General features: G+C 46.0%; 1 protein-coding gene across 4 annotated transcripts in view; it reads left to right on the top strand.

The window, feature by feature from the left end:
- Positions 1 to 11,741, top strand: part of ZBTB5 (zinc finger and BTB domain containing 5) — an 88,433-nt gene extending 76,692 nt beyond the window's left edge. For 2 of the 4 annotated variants that reach the window (XM_063914660.1, XM_063914659.1), the window contains exons 3-4: positions 6,848 to 6,973; positions 9,279 to 11,741. In XM_063914660.1, the coding sequence (XP_063770730.1) occupies positions 6,930 to 6,973; positions 9,279 to 11,388 (2,154 nt within the window). In that variant the 5' untranslated portion in view covers positions 6,848 to 6,929 and the 3' untranslated portion in view covers positions 11,389 to 11,741. Of the gene's footprint in view, positions 1 to 1,559; positions 1,800 to 6,847; positions 6,974 to 9,278 lie in introns of those variants that run through there. The other 2 variants (XM_063914657.1, XM_063914658.1) reach the window with 2 other exon arrangements.
- Positions 11,742 to 18,016: the final 6,275 nt, after the last annotated feature.

The raw sequence follows: 18,016 nt of genomic DNA, 5'->3' as shown, positions 1-18,016 counted from the left end.
CGGGCACAAAAATCTAACTGAGGCTTGGGGGAGGGTCATAGGGGGAGGAGCCAGTGCACACCAGGTAGTCCTAAAGCTTTTACTTTTGTGCCCAGTCTCCTGCGGAGCCGCTATTCCCCATGGTCCTTTCGGAGTCCCCAGCATCCACTAGGACGTTAGAGAAAATAATAATAATAATAAAAGGCGGCTATGTGGTCCTCAGTGAACACGTTCATTAGGTTCTATGCCTTTGATACTTTCGCCTCCCAGGATGCTTCCTTTGGACGCCGGGTTCTTGTGCCCGCTACAGTGCGTCCCCTCCCATAAGGAACTGCTTTAGGACATCCCCGATGTTATTCCCTGTGGAGCCCAGTGTACCCCGCAGCAGAAAACAATATTTATGGTAAGAACTTACCGTTGTTAAATCTTTTTCTGCGAGGTACACTGGGCTCCACAGGGCGCCCACCCTGACGCACTTAGCTTCTTTGGGTTGGTATGGCATTAGCCACTGACACTTTCTCCTGTCGTGAGTGTGTGGTGTATGTGGCTACTAACGAATGTCGTCTCTTTTACCTGCTACTGCATTGGACTGGTTAACAAAAATTGAGCTCCTGTGCACGGAGGCGGGGTTATAGAGGAGGCGGTGCTATGCATCTTGGGAACAGTCAAAGCTTTGAACCTGTTGGTGCCTCGGATCAAGATCCTACTCTACACCCCGATGTTATTCCCTGTGGAGCCCAGTGTACCTCGCAGAAAGAGATTTAACAACGGTAAGTTCTTACCATAAATCTCGTTTTTATTATGCATCATGGGATAGCAGGCACCTAGGATAGGTAATTGATAATGCCACAAAAAACAAACTAGAATTATTCTTTGTAGCTGTCATTTTAACATTCTGAGTCTATTTAGAGCTGCAAGGGAAGGTTTAGAAGGAAGGGGGCAGCAGCAGCAGCAGGTAACTGTTCAACCTTGTCAGGGAACCTGGTTCTGCAGCTGCTGCAGGCAGTGAGCGTTGCGTTGTGCAGCCGCTGCGGCACAGGGAAGGAGTCTCCGCACCTCAGTGACAGCGTGGGCGTGGCTATGAGGAGGCGTGGTCTGTCAGTTTGCCCTCCCCCACACCCAGGGGCAGATTTATTAAGCCTTGTGAAGTGATAAAGTGGAAGGTGATAAAGTACCAGCCAGTCAGCTACTGTCATTTTTCAAACCCAGCCTGTGACATGGCAGTTAGAAGCTGATTAGCTGGTACTTTATCACCTTCCACTTTATCACTTCACCAGGCTTTATAAAACTGCCCCCCAGTATCTAATCAGACAATTCATTATGTGACATATGACAGACACCGCTGGCTGCTACCGGCCGTATGTATCTCCCGCGCCTGCTGCTTGTTTTATTCTGACTCGTCGGGCATCTACTCATGGTTGATGCTAGATCCAAGTGGCCTAAGGGACCTTTTCCGTCAGAAGGTCCCTTCTCCCACTCCGATATAGGATCAACCATCTAATCATGTCTCGCGCGACAGCCGCAGCTAGCGCCCAATCACAACAGAACTGGGTGGAAAGTGACCAATCAGGGCGCAGCATTGCCCCGTACTCCTGTCCAGTGCTGAGAAGCTGCAGGGGTCGGAGCCTAGCGGCCGCCTCCTCCTCCTTCCGTCTGCGCCGCCCCCTGTCTGCTTCGATCCGCACGTCCCAGATCTGCTCGTCACGTCCGGCAGCCGGAGAAGGAGGCCAAACTGAGGCCAGGAGCACCAGCACCCGGGGGAGCTGCCAGACACAAAGAGACCGCTGTGTGACCGAGGCCCTGGGCCGGCGGCGTCACAGGTGAGGGGAGACGTGGCTGCGGGAGTGACAGCTCCCTCTGGTCCCCCACACCGGGGAGCCGGTGCCACCCCCACCCGGGCGCCCTCCCCCCGGTGTGTTTACATCCCTCCTCGCATATGTACATGTATGTAGCGCATGCCCCCCGAATCACCTGACTGTGCAGCCCCCAGGCCATGAGCTGAGTAACAGCGTAGCACAAAGCCGTGTGTACACACAGGATCTGTTACTCCAGGCAGGGGCGGCTGGTGTGTGATATACATCACATGTCATCATGTGTTTAGGCTAAAACAGCGTAAATCCTCCTTATAGCGGCAACATCTTTCCCTATGTCTTTCCTGCATGGCTGCACGTAGTAAGGAGTAGGGCATGCGTGCAGGGCTGGCTGCGGATCACTGACATGTATATATGGGACCCCCCCATCCCTTTCCGGGCGGCTGGGCAGATGGGGCACTTGGTGGGCACCCTATAGGCATAGTCATTATTGACTTCTGTATATAATCACCTGATGCGTAGCTGTGCTAGAGCCATGTACATATTACTGTTACATGTGAGCACTTGCCAGTATTGGGCCTTGGTAGAGTAAACAAGGTCACTTCTTCTTTCTGTGTTGCCAGATCCACCTCTATGTTCCACATTTTGCATTGATGGACGTGATGATTTTGGTTTTCTTAGAAAATTATATGCATGGCTTTGTATACAAGGGAAGGGACAGATTTGTTTTTCACGCTTGTAGCATACATAGTTAAAATAACATTGGACTGCTTAAAATAATTGGTTACAAACATAAGGGTCTATTTACTAATCCTCAGAAAGAGATAAAGTGGATGGAGATAAAGTACCAGCCAATCGGCTCCTAACTGCCATGTTACAGGCTGTGTTTGAAAAATGACAGGAGCTGAGTGGTTGATACTTTATCTCTGTCTGAGGCTTAGTAAATAGACCCCTTAATTATTTATGACAAAAGCAGAAACAGAACTGCGAAACCTACTAGTTGAAAGGGGATGTAGTTAAAATGCCGTCAGTCAAAATCCCTGGCGTTCAGGAGATTGACATCAGAATCCTGACAGCCGGTGAAATACCAACAGCTGCCCAGTACACCCACTCGGTTTGTGGGTCCACACCACCAACCGAGTGGGAATAGAATAACGGGCTAGCAGACTCTCTGCCGGGATGCCGCTGTTGGTATACAGACAGCTGGCTTCCCGTCTGCCGGTAAATCATACTGATCCCATGGAAAGGAATGAAAGTGTTGTCATATATAGAAACATAGAATTTGACGGCAGATAAGAACCACTTGGCCCATCTAGTCTGCCCCTTTTTTATTTTATCCTTTAGGCAATCTCAACCCTTTTTTAACCTTAATTCTTTGTAAGGATATTCATATGCCTGTCCCAAGCATGTTTAAATTGCCCTACAGTCTTAGCCTCTACCACCTCTGATGGGAGGCTATTCCACTTATCCACTACCCTTTCTGTGAAGTAATTTTTCCTTAAATTTCCCCTGAACCTCCCCCTCTCCAGTCTCAATGTATGCCCTCGAGTTCTAATACTTCTTTTCCTTTGAAGAATGTTTCTCTCCTGAACTTTAAGACCCTTGATATATTTGAAAGTTTCTATCATGTCCTCCTTCTCCCTTCTCTCCTCCAAACTATACATGTTAAGATCTTTTAGCCTTTCCGGGTAAGTTTTGTGATGTAGGCCATGCACCATTTTAGTTGCCCTTCTTTGTACACTCTCTAATGTATTTATATCCTTCTGGAGATAGGGTCTCCAGAACTGGACACAGTATTCCAGATGGGGCCGTACCAATGACCTATACAGTGGCATTATCACTTCTTTTTTCCTGCTACTGATTCCTCTCCCTATGCAACCAAGCATCTGACTTGCCTTTCTCATTGCTTTGTTGCATTGCTCAAAGCAATGAAATATATGATTGTGGGTCAAATATAAGTTATAATCTTCACAATATAAATATAGAACAGAATCACAAAAAGATTATATAAACTGCTATACACTTGGTAATCTCATTAGCACGTAGTAATCTATCATATAGTGTGTAGTGGAAGTGTAATAGGTACTAAATAGATGTGACTTTGCACTTGTACCTTTATAATTGCCTTACATGAAACTGAGCTCTGACTCCTGTATTGTCACAAAAAAAAATGTATCTACATAGTACAGTAGATCAGTGGTTTCCAAACTTTCTAGAATCACAGCACTCGCCATTGTTTTCACAGGATCCCTAGGCCAAAAGTTTCTTATTGAGAAATTCAGCGAAAATGATTAAATTAAGTAAATAGTGCTTACCTGTCATTCTTAGGGTCTGTTATGTGGTGGGGGCCACCCATTTTATGATTGGCAGCCACCAAGCACTGGCTTTTCCTAATCACATTGACCATAAATATTTAGATTTGGTCTGGACCATCAAGCTCCGGCACCCAGTTTTGGAACCACTGGAGTAGATAATTACATTTGTAACATTTGTATCCGAGGACGTTTTGCTGCAGATGAGTCAGACGTAAAGGTGTCAGTCTAATAAGATGTGACTTTGTGAAGGCAAGTTTATTTCATGAAACTCCCCTACATTGCACAAATGCACACAGACAAGTAATGCAAGACCCAATAAGAAATGCCAGGAGTCACTGCAACCTGGAAGAAGTGCACAAAAAGTGGGGGGCCCGTCCTGGACCCCAAAATGTGACCACTGAGATAGCAGGACCATATAGAAGGCTGTTAGTGGCCATAAGGAAAGTACTGGAGGTTAATAAAAGGTGTCAAATCAACAATATTTTAATGGTGGAAAAATGTCAGTAAGCAAGTGTTTTCATCAACTGAAAGCCTTTCCAGCATCTTGGGGTACAGAAAAAGGCCTGTATAGTAATTTGTCAGTGTTTTTTATACAATTTTGTAAGAAGTTGGAATAAACACGTTTACACCAGTAAGTTCATGAACCCGCCTCCCATCAATACACCTCCAGGTACCTGTCCCACATAATTTAGTTTTGTAGAGATATTCACTTGAATACTGACATGTCTTATTGGCCAGATGATGCTATTCACTTATCTCCAAGTGCATAATTCTTCATTAGGAGGGGAGTCTTTCCACACACTTGCAAGACAACATCTTCTAGAGAAATTAATATTTGGCATCTAGAAGACTGACAATATGTATGGAAACAAACTCATAAGTCATGAAGGAACTTCAATTATATACAGTATTTATATTGCAACCAGTAACCGTAGAGAATTTTCCAGAGGGCTTCAAAAATGGATTAACTGGGCAGCAGCAAGTGACAACAAAGTGCAGCAGAGGGCTGGTGCGTGTAGGAATGAGGCCTAGGTACAGACCAGCAGAGTGACTACCAGAGTGCAGGAGCAGCTGGCATGAGAAATGTATTACAGGAAAAGCCAAAGTAAAGACTTCTCGGACCAATGGGGGAATACTACTGCTGGCACATGCTCAGTAGTTGTGGCCAGCCACTGGATGATCTCCCGAAGATGGATACTGCATATTAAGCAGTCTCAGATTTGCAGACAAGTTACATGGGAATCTGTGTCAACACAACATAACATACACAGAGATAATTTCACCGTCCAAGTTTGTTTGGTTAGTCTAACTAGATAAAAGCTGTGGAATGTGGATTCAGTCTGCATGGAGTTTGTATGATATAAATAATGAATCTAAATAAACAATTCAAGTATACAGATATCTCCCAACTGGGATAGAGGAAAAACAAAATCAGTTACACAATTGAGATATGTATAAAACTATAGTATAACACCTCCACCTTTTAAAGGTGTAAAACTCCCTAATCATAAAATATGAACAGCTCCATAAACTACTGTGCAGGTAATACCAAATAATGACCCCACTGTGGCCATTTACAAGTACATGCTCTGCTGTTTCTCGGTCAAGGAGACTACACGAGAGCCAGTGAATGAATGATGACGACAGGTCAACTACTGTTTGGCACCCTGCACCTAATCAGTGAGGAGGGCATATATTAACTTCTGAAGGTTAAAAGTTTATACGTGATGTATCGCTACAGTAGCTGTAGCAATATTTAGTCTAAAGGTGGGTACATACTGGAGTGATGTCGGCACAATATGCTGTTTTGTAACGCCGTAACTCCTACATCGCTCAGTGTGTATGGGGGATTGTGTGCTCCGGACGCTTGGTTTAGTGTGCTGCACATCAAATGGTATAATCTCCAAGTGCCGGGAAATCAGTAGATCGGGATCATTGGGAAACCTACCTGGGGGCACGCCCAGCACTCTGGAAGCTACTGCTGGTCTGCTCCCAGCCTCCTTCTGTGGCATCCATTCACCCTCACCCCGTCACTGCTGCTGTCTGCCTAGCAGTACAGACAGCAGCAGAGACTGCGTGCTCCCTGTACCCCAACCTCTTGACCACCCGCAGGACGCTGCGGTTGGGAGGTATGGGCTCTCCCATTGAGGTAAATGGGTCCAAGGTCGCATGACCCGGGTTACCTGTTTACACTGCCCCTGAACACCGGTTCTACCCACATTCCACCCTGGTCAAAACCTGGGTAGGATTGCTGGGTAAATTGACCCAGGTTATTTTTTGCGGAGCTGTTTACATCTACGGTTGACCCAGCAATAATCCGGGTTTTCGGCTTGGTTTAAAAGGAGTATTCCTCTGATTCTCCTTCACAAACTATTGTTGAAGATTGGAGCTCCTGTTATATTGCTGTGGAACCTCAATTCCCCCACAGAACTAGATGAACCCAGGTGCAAAAACCACAGCTTGTGCCCTAGGCCATTGTGCCAGCATACTAACAAATTTAGCCAAGGGTTGTGTGTAAGAACACTACTCAAGCCCAGCTACCATAACTTTGCCTGCGCCGATCAGGATTTTTTCTCTCTCTCATGAACAAAGAAGTCTTTTTCAAAGTGGGTGAGATCAGCTTGAAAAATCTGATTTTCATATGGACAGTCGTAGGCATAGCCAAATTAAAGGGAAGGGATACAGTACTCGGGGCTCCCAAACCAGAGCACACTGACATCACTAGCTCTCCCTCTTGTGCAGCAGCAGCAGCAGAACCAGGCAGCCAGAATGTGAGCAGGACAACATACAGTGCAGGCAGAGAGACACAGGAGTATCAGGATTCATGAGCTACAGAAGAAGCTTCCTGGCCAGACCATCTGTGAATTGGTAAATCAACATACACATACTGTACTAAAATAGTTCCTATATTACAGAAGACTGGGTCCTTCTGCAGTGTATATATACATTATAGCTCTGTTGTTTGCTGATAGTGATGACATCTGTCTTACACATAGATGTATATTTGGCAGTGTGGCCGCATATATGTGGACGACTCTGAATAAAGATGGAAATATGCCTCTTATTGTTCAGGTCATGGTATATGCAACTCTGAATCAGGGCTATAGTTTACAGGTGAAACTCAGAAAATTAGAATATCATGCAAAAGTTCATTTATTTCAGTAATTCAACTTAAAAGGTGAAACTAATATATTATATAGACTCATTACATGCAAAGTGAGATATTTCAAGACTTTATTTGTTATTTTGATGATTGTGGTTTACAGCTTAAGAAAATCCCAAATCTCAGAAAATTAAAGCATTACATAAAATCAACAAATGATTTTAAATACAGAATTGTCGGCCCTCTGAAAAGTATAATCATGCATATGTACTCAGTACTTGGTTTCGGTCCCTTTTGCATGAATTACTGCCTCAATGCGGTGTGGCATGGTTTCTATCAGCCTGTGGCACTGCTGAGGTGTTATGGAAGACCAGGATACTTCAGTAGCGGCCTTTAGCTCTTCTGTATTGTTCGGTCTCATGTCTCATCTTTCTCTTGGCAGTGCCCCATAGATTCTCTATGAGGTTCAGGTCAGGCGAGTTTGATGGCCAAACCAGCATAGTAATCCCACTGTCATTGAACCAGGTTTTGATACTTTTGGCAGTGTGGGCAGGTGCCAAGTCCTGCTGGAAAATGAAGTCAGCATCTTCATAAAGCTTGTCTGCTGAAGGAAGCATGAAGTGCTCTAAAATGTCCTGGTAGATGGCTGCATTGACTCTGGATTTAATAAAGCACAGTCGACCAACACCAGCAGATGACATGGCTCCCTAAATCAACACAGACTGTGGAAACTTCACACTGGACTTCAAGCATCGTGGATTGTGTGCCTCTCCATTCTTCCTCCATACTCTGGGACCATGGTTTCCAAATGAGATGCAAAATTTGCTCTCATCAGAAAAGAGGACTTTGGACTACTGAGCAACGACCAGTTATTTTTTTCTTTAGCCCAGGTAAGATGCTTCTGACATTGTTTTGTTGTTCAGGAGCGGCTTGACAAGAGATGGAGATGCTGACTTCATTTTCCAGCAGGACTTGGCACCTGACAAAAGTACCAAAACCTGGTTCAGTGACCGTGGGATTGGCCAGCAATCTCACTTGACCTGAACCCCATAGAGAATCTATGGGGCATTGCCAAGAGAAAGATGAGACATTTGATACCAAACAATGCAGAAGAGCTGAAGGTCACTATTGAAGCATCCTGGTCTTCCATAACACCTCGTCAGTGCCAAGGCTGATAGAATCCATGCCATGCCGCATTGAGGCAGTAATTCATCCAAAAGGGGCCCAAACCAAGTACTGAGTACATTTGCATGATTATACTTTTCAGAGGGCCGACATCTCTGTATTTAAAATCCTTTTTTTATTGATTTTATGTAATTTTCTGAGATTTTGGATTTTCTTAAGATGTAAACCACAATCATCAAAATTATAACAAAGGAGTGAAATATCTCACTTTGCATGTAATGAGTCTATATAATATTAGTTTCACCTTTTAAGTTGAATTACTGAAATAAATGAACTTTTGCACGATATTCTAATTTTCTGAGTTTCACCTGTAAAAGCATCAGAAGTACCTGCTGTCTAATAATGCATTAAAATCATTTAGTGTAAAAATCCAATAAGGTTCTTCTTTACAAAATCCGCAGGTTTATATTTAAGCAATTTCTTTTTGTGCATGTTCACTGCAGATTTGTCAGAATGAGATTTGTTCTGCGTTTGTACATGATCATTCAATGAAAAGACTTGTTTTAATTCCTAGTTATTGCATGTGTGGTCACCTTATTATGTGCAAAGATTAGAGCTTGTTATATTTTTACAACTTGCTCATTGCGATTCATAGAAATGCATGTTTCATAAAGATCCCCTCTATCCATCCTGTTTTGGCTGACCGCACAGAACAAATCATTTAGATGTTGTAAGAAATGTCAGTCCTTGGTGCTGCATATGTATGATGTGGTTATGGGAGGCATGATTTGTTGTCTCTAGCCATCCACAAATGAAGAGCCTCTGTGTGCAAGAACTGTATAGATTTCAGTTACTGTCGCTCTGTATTTTAGAATTACAAATTAGTGGAATTTAATTTTTACACTGTTATCATTTTGTACTCACTGCATATTTATTTCTTTTCAGGACCATGGATTTTCCAGGACACTTTGAGCAGACCTTTCAGCAGTTAAATTACCAGCGCCTCCAAGGCCAGCTCTGTGATTGTGTAATAGTAGTCGGCAGTCGGCATTTTAAAGCCCATCGCTCTGTGCTAGCTGCGTGCAGTACCCACTTCCGTGCTCTGTTTACTGGGGCAGACAGCGACCAGAGCATGAACATGATCCAGCTGGACAGTGAGGTGGTAACATCAGAAGCCTTTGCTGCTCTTATCGATATGATGTATACTTCCACTCTTATGCTTGGAGAGAGCAATGTGATGGATGTGCTGTTGGCAGCATCCCACCTCCACCTGAATTCTGTAGTGAAAGCATGTAAGCACTACCTGACTACAAGGACATTGCCCATGTCGTCACCCAACGACAGAGCTCAGGAGCAGAATGCACGAATGCAGAGGTCGTTCATGCTTCAGCAGCTTGGATTAAGCATAGTGAGCTCTGCCTTGAATTCAAATCAGAGTAATGAAGAACAGCAGCAGAATTCAAACTTCTCAGTGAGAAATAACATGGTGGAGCAAAGGGCCACCTTTCCAATAAGACGTCTCCACAAAAGAAAGCAGTCATGTGAAGAAAGGGCTAGGCAGCGCATGAGAACATCCATTGAACAGTGTCTCATAACAGATGTTACTAATGAAAGTGTGCAGTCCATCGTTAATTCTCGTGAAGAATATTTTTCTCCTGATTCACTCAAAATGTCAGACAACATTAAATCTGATTCTGCTACGGATAACCAAGAGGAGAACACACTCATGTTTGACCAGGCATACAACACCCAAGAAGACACACAAGTACCCAGCCAGTCAGACAACAGTGGGGAAAATATCATTTCAATGACGTCTCAGGCAAACACCGTTGAATCGAGTTATGGTCAAGAGTCTGGTTGTGGTAAGACAATGTATCCCTCAGAGACCCATGATATTACAATTGATGATAAGGACCACATGAGAGTTGTGGTTAAAGCTGAGCCTCTGAGCTCTCCTGAACCTCAGGATGAGGTAAGCGACGTCACATCCCAAGCAGAAGGAAGTGAGCCGGTTGAAGTAGAAGGTGTTGCGAATGCAGAAAAGATTGAACTGAGCCCAGAAAGTAGTGATCGTAGTTTTTCAGACCCCCAGTCTAGTACAGACAGGGTAGGGGATATTCACATTTTAGACGTGTCTGCCAACTTAGAGCACAAATCCTCTTTTAGCATTTCTAATTTTCTTAACAAGAACAGAAATGGTAACCTCAACCTAAGTCAAAACAGTGACGATAACATTCCAAATACAACCAGTGATTGTAGAATGGATGGGGAACTGTCCTACCTAGTGAGCCCTGAGTCGGGCTCCAGCAGTCATTTGTCTAATGTTATGTCTCACATGGACAATTCTTTTGGTGATGGTCCAGATTCTCAATTTGCTCGTCCTATGCAGGACATGGGTATACCCTGTGGTCAATCTCCAAATTATCGTGGAAATGATCCATTTGGAATGGATTTCTCCAGATCTGGGTCAGGGTTTTACTCTATGTCGAGATCCATCATGGGGAACACAAGGGGCCGAGCTTTTAACTTTCCAAATTATCGTCGTATTGCCCCCAAAATGCCCATTGTAACATCTGTCTGCAGCACTAAGCTACAGGATAACTCCAGTTCCCAATTTATAATGAATGGTGCAAATTCATCTTATGAAAATGGGAACAATTCTCAGCAGGGTCCACCACAGTTGACAAGGGCATCTGCAGATGTACTTTCAAAGTGCAAGAAAGCTTTATCTGAACATAATGTGTTGGTGGTGGAAGGTGCCCGCAAATATGCCTGTAAAATATGCTGTAAAACTTTTCTCACTTTAACAGACTGTAAGAAGCACATCCGGGTACATACAGGTGAAAAACCATATGCCTGCTTGAATTGTGGAAAGCGATTTAGCCAATCCAGCCACTTATATAAACATTCCAAAACTACTTGCCTTAGGTGGCAAACTGGCAATCTTCCTAACTACGTTTCTTTAACTTTAACACCACCTCACAAAAAGACCTCTCCAAGACCAAATAATATGTCGTGTGATGTAGCAGCATCTCCTTGTACTTTATTAAAGTAGGAAGACTCGGACTGTATGTGAATGAACATGCAAATGACTTGTGGATAAAATACTGTCTTGGAAATAAAAACTACTTTTAAGTAAATATTTAACCTCTCTGTTTTGAGGTGCAAGTACTTAATTTGTTTATGTATGTTAATGTCAAATGAAAACTGAATACTAACATGCTGAATTTAGCCAGGCATTTCTGTACAATTGTGTAAACATTGAATGCGTTTCTATCCATTTTTGGTAAGTATTGTTCCCTTCCTTAAAGTAAATTATTGAAAACAAAGTTTTTCAATTAACCAATATTTAAATCTTGCCAATAAAGGATCTCCATTGCCAGTGCTCTTGGTTACTGTTGTACAGCCTATGAGTGTTGCTGTGTTTTTTGTTTTGTTTTGTATTTTTACTTTTGTTCAACAACAATTTTTATCACTAATGGTGCCCAAACACAGTGTGATTCTCGCATGCTATTTGATCCTTTTTAGTTCAATCGCATGGTGTGTATTGTCCTTGCGATGCGCGCTCCCGTATAGACAACATCGCAAGGCAAAATAGTATGTGCGGGCAGGTATTTCTGAACTACATCGCATACATTACATATTGTAGTGTAGTCAAATTCGGGTGTAGTTCAAATCGCATGCAGGGGGTCACTCCGAGTTGATCGTAGCTGTGCTAAATTTAGCATCGTTACGATCATTAAGGTAGACATGCGGGGGGGTGCCCAGCACAGGGCTAGTCCGCCCCGCATGTCAGTGACGCCCCCTGCACAAATACAAAAGCATCGCACAGCGTCGATGCTCTTGTATTTGTGGAGTAACTCCCGGCCAGTGCAGCTCCTGCGGTTGGCCAGGAGTTGTGTGTCGCTGCCGCTGGGCCGCAGCGGCTGCGTGAGATGTCACGCAGCCACCGCGGCACGCCCCCCCCCCCCCTCAGCGGTCCGGCCACGCCGTTCAGCCCCCTCCCGCCCAGCGACCGCCTCTGTCTCAGAGGCGATCGCTAGGTAACGACGACTGCCATGCGGCGCCGCGCAGTTCTGACCCGATCGCTGCGACAAACTGCAGCGATCGATCGGGTCGGAATGACCCCCGTAGTTCAAATAGCATACCACTAAAGTACAAATTGCATAGCGCACATAGTATAGCTCAAATCGCAAACAGCACAGATAGCACTGTGTGTGGGCACTATGGTGGTCATTCTGAGTTGTTCGCTCGCTAGCAGTTTTTAGCAGCCGTGCAAACGCAATGCCACCTCCCACTGGGAGTGTATTTTAGCTTAGTAAAGTGCGAACGAAAGGATCGCAGAGCAGCTACAATTTGTTTTTGTGCAGTTTCAGAGTAGCTTCAGACTATTCAGTTCCTGTTTTGACGTCACGAACACGCCCTACGTTCACCCAGCCACGCCTGTGTTTTTTCAAACACTCCCTGAAAACGCTCCGTTGACACCCAAAAATGCCCACTTCATGTCAATCACTGCGGCCAGCAGTGCGACTGAAATGCTTCGCTAGACCTTGTGTGAAACTACATCGTTCGTTGTAATTGTACGACGCGCGTGTGCATTGCGCCGCATACGCAGGAGTGCCGATTTTTTGGCTGAGCGCTGCGCAGCGACCGAAAGCAGCTAGCGATCAACTCTGAATGACCCCCTATAAGCCTTAAGCTGGGTACACGTGGAAAGACCGAAAGATAAAATCCTTCACTTTCAGCTCCCTGCTCCTGACTCGACGATCTACAGTGTACACATGGAAAGATCTTGCCAAATCTTTCAGCCTTTCAAAGATCTTGCCTAGATGGCTTTTGTCCCAAATTTAAATATTTTCTTAGTGGGTACATGACATCATCTAGCCAAAATCGTTCATCGCTCATACACACTGTGTAGACAGTGAACGACCTGGCCAAAATTGACCTTGCTGCACAGTCTATCAATGATTTTGTCGTTTACCTGCGGGAGCGCGCCTAGTGAACGGTCTAGCCTGTACACACGGAACGATATCGTTCAACAACCTATCTAGCCAAAATAGTTGGCTAGATTGTCCCGTGTGTACCCAGCTTCACAGTGAGCATTTGCTTTGCCCTCAGCTATGATCAGGTGTTTGTTTCTAAAGACTGAACATGTGCAGAGGACTGTTCACCAACACAACAAGCATTACTTAGGACGAGAAAATGTGTTAATAAATTGCACTAAGTGGATGCTGGGACTCCGTAAGGACCATGGGGATTAGCGGCTCCGCAGGAGACTGGGCACAACTAAAGAAAGCTTTAGGACTACCTGGTGTGCACTGGCTCCTCCCACTAAGACCCTCCTCCAGACCTCAGTTAGATTCTTGTGCCCGGCTGAGCTGGATGCACACTAGGGGCTGTCCTGAGCTCCTAGAAAGAAAGTATATTTAGGTTTTTTATTTTACAGTGAGATCTGCTGGCAACAGGCTCACTGCAGCGAGGGACTAAGGGGAGAAGAAGCGAACCTACTTAACAGGTGGTAGTTTGGGCTTCTTAGGCTACTGGACACCATTAGCTCCAGAGGGATCGACCGCAGGACCCGACCTTGGTGTTCGTTCCCGGAGCCGCGCCGCCGTCCCCCTTACAGAGCCAGAAGCATGAAGAGTCCGGAAAATCGGCGGCAGAAGATTTCGGTCTTCACCAAGGTAGCGCACAGCACTGCAGCTGTGCGCCATTGCTCCTCATGTACACCTCACACTCCGGTCACTGATGGGTGCAGGGCGCTGGGGGGGGCGCCCTGAGGGCAATATATGACACCTTGGCTGGCAACTCTACATCATATATAGTCCTAGAGGCTATATAGATGTAAAATTACCCCTGCCAGTATTCCAGAAAAAGCGGGAGAAAGTCTGTCGAAAAAGGGGCGGGGCTTCTCCCTCAGCACACTGGCGCCATTTTCTCTTCAGTGCAGCTGGAAGACAGCTCCCCAGGCTCTCCCCTGTAGTTTTCAGGCTCAAAGGGTTAAAAAGAGAGGGGGGGCACTAAATTTAGGCGCAATATATGTATACAAGCAGCTATTTGGGGAAAAATCACTCAGTTATAGTGTTAATCCCTGCATTATATAGCGCTCTGGTGTGTGCTGGCATACTCTCTCTCTCGGTCTCCCCAAAGGACTTTGTGGGGTCCTGTCCTCAGTCGGAGCATTCCCTGTGTGTGCGGTGTGTCGGTACGGCTGTGTCGACATGTTGGATGAGGAAGGTTACGTGGAGGCGGAGCAGAGGCCGATAAATGGGATGTCGCCCCCTGTGGGGCCGACACCAGAGTGGATGGATAGGTGGAAGGTATTAACCGACAGTGTCAACTCCTTACATAAAAGGCTGGATGACGTAACAGCTGTGGGACAGCCGGCTTCTCAGCCCGCGCCTGCCCAAGCGTCTCAAAGGCCATCAGGGGCTCAAAAAATGCCCGTTACCTCAGATGGCAGACACAGATGTCGACACGGAGTCTGACTCCAGTGTCGACGAGGTTGAGACATATACACAATCCACTAGGAACATCCGTTACATGATCTCGGCAATGAAAAATGTGTTACGCATTTTCTGACATGAACCCAAGTACCACATAAAAGGGGTTTTATTTTTGGGGAGAAAAAGCAGCCAGTATTTTGTTCCCCCATCAGATGAATGAATGAAGTGTGTAAAGAAGCGTGGTTTCCCCCGATAAGAAACTGGTAATTTCTAAAAAGTTACTGATGGCGTACCCTTTCCCGCCAGAGGATAGGTCACGTTGGGAGATATCCCTTAGGGTGGATAAGGCGCTCACACGTTTGTCAAAAGGTGGCACTGCCGTCTTAGGATACGGCCACCTTGAAGGAACCTGCTGATAAATAGCAGGAGGCGATCCTGAAGTCTGTATTTACACACTCAGGTTATATACTGAAACCTGCAATTGCCTCAGCATAAATAGTGCTGCTGCAGCGTGGTCTGATACCCTGTCCGATAATATTAATACGCTAAGACAGGGATAATATTTTGCTAACATTGAGCATATTTAATACGTTGTCTTATATATAAAGGATGCACAGAGGGATATTTGCCGGCTGGCATCCAGAATTAATGCAATGTCCATTCTGCCAGGAGGGTATTAGAAACCCGGCAGTGGACAGGTGATGCTGCCTATAAAAGGCACATGGAGTTTCTGCCTTTATAAGGGTGAGGAATTGTTTGGGGATGGTCTCTGGGACCTCGTATCCACAGCAACAGCTGGGAATAAAAATTTTTTACCTCAGGTTTCCTCACAGCCTAAGAAAGCACCGTTTTTTCAGGTACAGTCCTTTCGGCTTCAGAAAAGCAAGCGGGTCAAAGGCGCTTCTTTTCTGCACAGAGACAAGGGAAGAAGGAAAAAAGCTGCACCAGCAGCCAGTTCCCAGGATCAAAAATCTTCCCCCGCTTCCTCTGAGTCCACCGCATGACGCTGGGGCTCCACAGGTGGAGACAGGTGCGGTAGGGGCGCGTCTCGGGAACTTCAGGGACCCAGTGGGCTTGCCTCTCTAGGTTCTGCAAATAGTATCACAGGGATACAGGCTGGAGTTCGAGGCGACTCCCCCTCGCCGTTACCTCACATCAGCCTTACCTGCTGCCCTCGGTGATAGATAGTACTGGCGGCAATTCACAAGCTGTACTTCCAGCAGGTGAAATCAAGGTACCCCTCCTTCAACAAGGCCGGGGTTACTATTCCAAAATGTTGTGGTACCGAAACCAGACGGTTCGGTGAGACCCATTCTAAAATGGAAAGCCTTGAACACTTATATACGAAGGTTCAAGTTCAAAATGGAATCGCTCAGGGCGATTATTGCAAGCCTGGAGAATTTCATGGTATCACTGGACATCAAGGATGATTACCTGCATGTCCCTATTTACCCTCTTCACCAGGAGTACCTCAATATTGTGGTACGGGATTGTCATTATCAATCCAGACGTTGCTGTTGGTCTGTCCCCGGCACCGAGGTATTTGCCAAGGTAATGGCCGAAATAATTATCCCGTATTTGGACGATCTCCTTATAAAGGCGAGGTCCAGGGAGCAGTTGTTCGTCGGAGTAGCACTATCTCGGGAAGTGCTATAACAGCACGGCTGGTTTCTGAATATTCCAAAGTCGCAGCTGGTTCCTACGACGCGTCTACTGTTCCTGGGTATGGTTCTGGACACAGAACAGGATAAAAAGGGTTTCTCCCGGAGGAGAAGTCCAAGGAGTTGTTGTTTCTAGACAGAGACCTCCTAATACGTATACAGGTGTTGGTGCATCAATGCACGCGAGCCCTGGGAAAGATGGTAGCTTCTTACGAAGAAATTCCATTCGCCAAGTCCCATGCAAGGATTTTCCAGTGGGATCTGTTGGACAAGTGGTCCAGGTCGCATCTTCAGATGCATCGGCGGATAACCCTGTCTCCAAGGGTCTGGGTGTCGCTGTTGTGGTGGCTGCAGAGTGCTCATCTTCTAGGGGGCCGCAGATTCGGCATACAGGACTGGGTCCTGGTGACCACGGATGCCAGCCTTCGAGGCTGGGGGGCAGTCACACAGGGAAGAAACTTCCAAGGCTATGGAAAAGTCAGGAGACTTCCCTACACATAAATATTCTGGAACTAAGGGCCATTTACAATGCCCTAAGTCAGGCTAGACCCCTGCTTCAACACCGGCCGGTGCTGATCCAGTCAGACAACATCACGGTGGTCGCTCATGTAAACCGACAGGGCGGCACAAGAAGCAGGATGGTGATGGCAGAAGCCACAAGGATTCTCCGATGGGCGGAAAATCATGTGTTAGCACTGTCAGCAGTGTTCATTCCCGGAGTGGACAACTGAGAAGCAGACTTTCTCAGAAGACACGACCTCCACCCGGGAGAGTGGGGACTTCATCCAGGAGTCTTCCAAATGATTGTACACCGTTGGGAAAGGCCACAGGTGGACATGATGGCGTCCCGCCTCAACTAAAAGTTACAAAGATATTGCGCCAGGTCAAGGACCCTCAGGCGATAGCTGTGGACGCTCTGGTAACACCGTGGGTGTACCAGTCGGTGTATGTGTTCCCTTCTCTGCCTCTCTTACCCAGGGTAATGAGAATAATAAGAAGGAGAGGAGTAAGAACTATACTCGTTCCGGGTTGGCCAAGAAGAGCTTGGTAACCAGAACTCCAAGAAATGATCTCAGAGGACCCATGGCCTCTGCCGCTCAGACAGGACCTGCTGCAGCAGGGGGCCTGTCTGTTCCAAGACGTACCGCGGCTGCGTTGACGGCATGGCGGTTGAACGCCGGATCCTGAAGGAAAAGGGAATTCCGGAGGAAGTTATCCCTACGCTATTTAAAGCTAGGAAAGAAGTGAACGCAAACCATTATCACCGCATATGGCGAAAATATGTTGCGTACTGTGAGGCCAGGAAGGCCCCAAAGGAGAAATTTCAGCTAGGTCGATTTCTGCACTTCCTACAGTCAGAGGTGACTATGGGCCTAAAATTGGGTTCCATTAAGGTCCAGATTTCGTCTCTTATCGATTTTCTTCCAAAATTGAACTGGCTTCACTGCCTGAAGTTCAGACTTTTGTTAAGGGAGTGCTGCATAGTCAGCCCCCGTTTGTGCCTCCAGTGGCACCATGGGATCTCAACGTGGTGTTGGATTTCCTGAAGTCGCATTGGGTTGAGCCACTTAAATCC

This window comes from Pseudophryne corroboree, chromosome 1 (genome assembly GCF_028390025.1).
Source record: "Pseudophryne corroboree isolate aPseCor3 chromosome 1, aPseCor3.hap2, whole genome shotgun sequence".
NCBI classification, from domain to species: Eukaryota; Metazoa; Chordata; class Amphibia; order Anura; family Myobatrachidae; genus Pseudophryne; species Pseudophryne corroboree.
The sequence above is the reverse complement of the archived record's forward strand: the minus strand, read 5'-3'. Positions and strand labels throughout refer to the sequence as shown.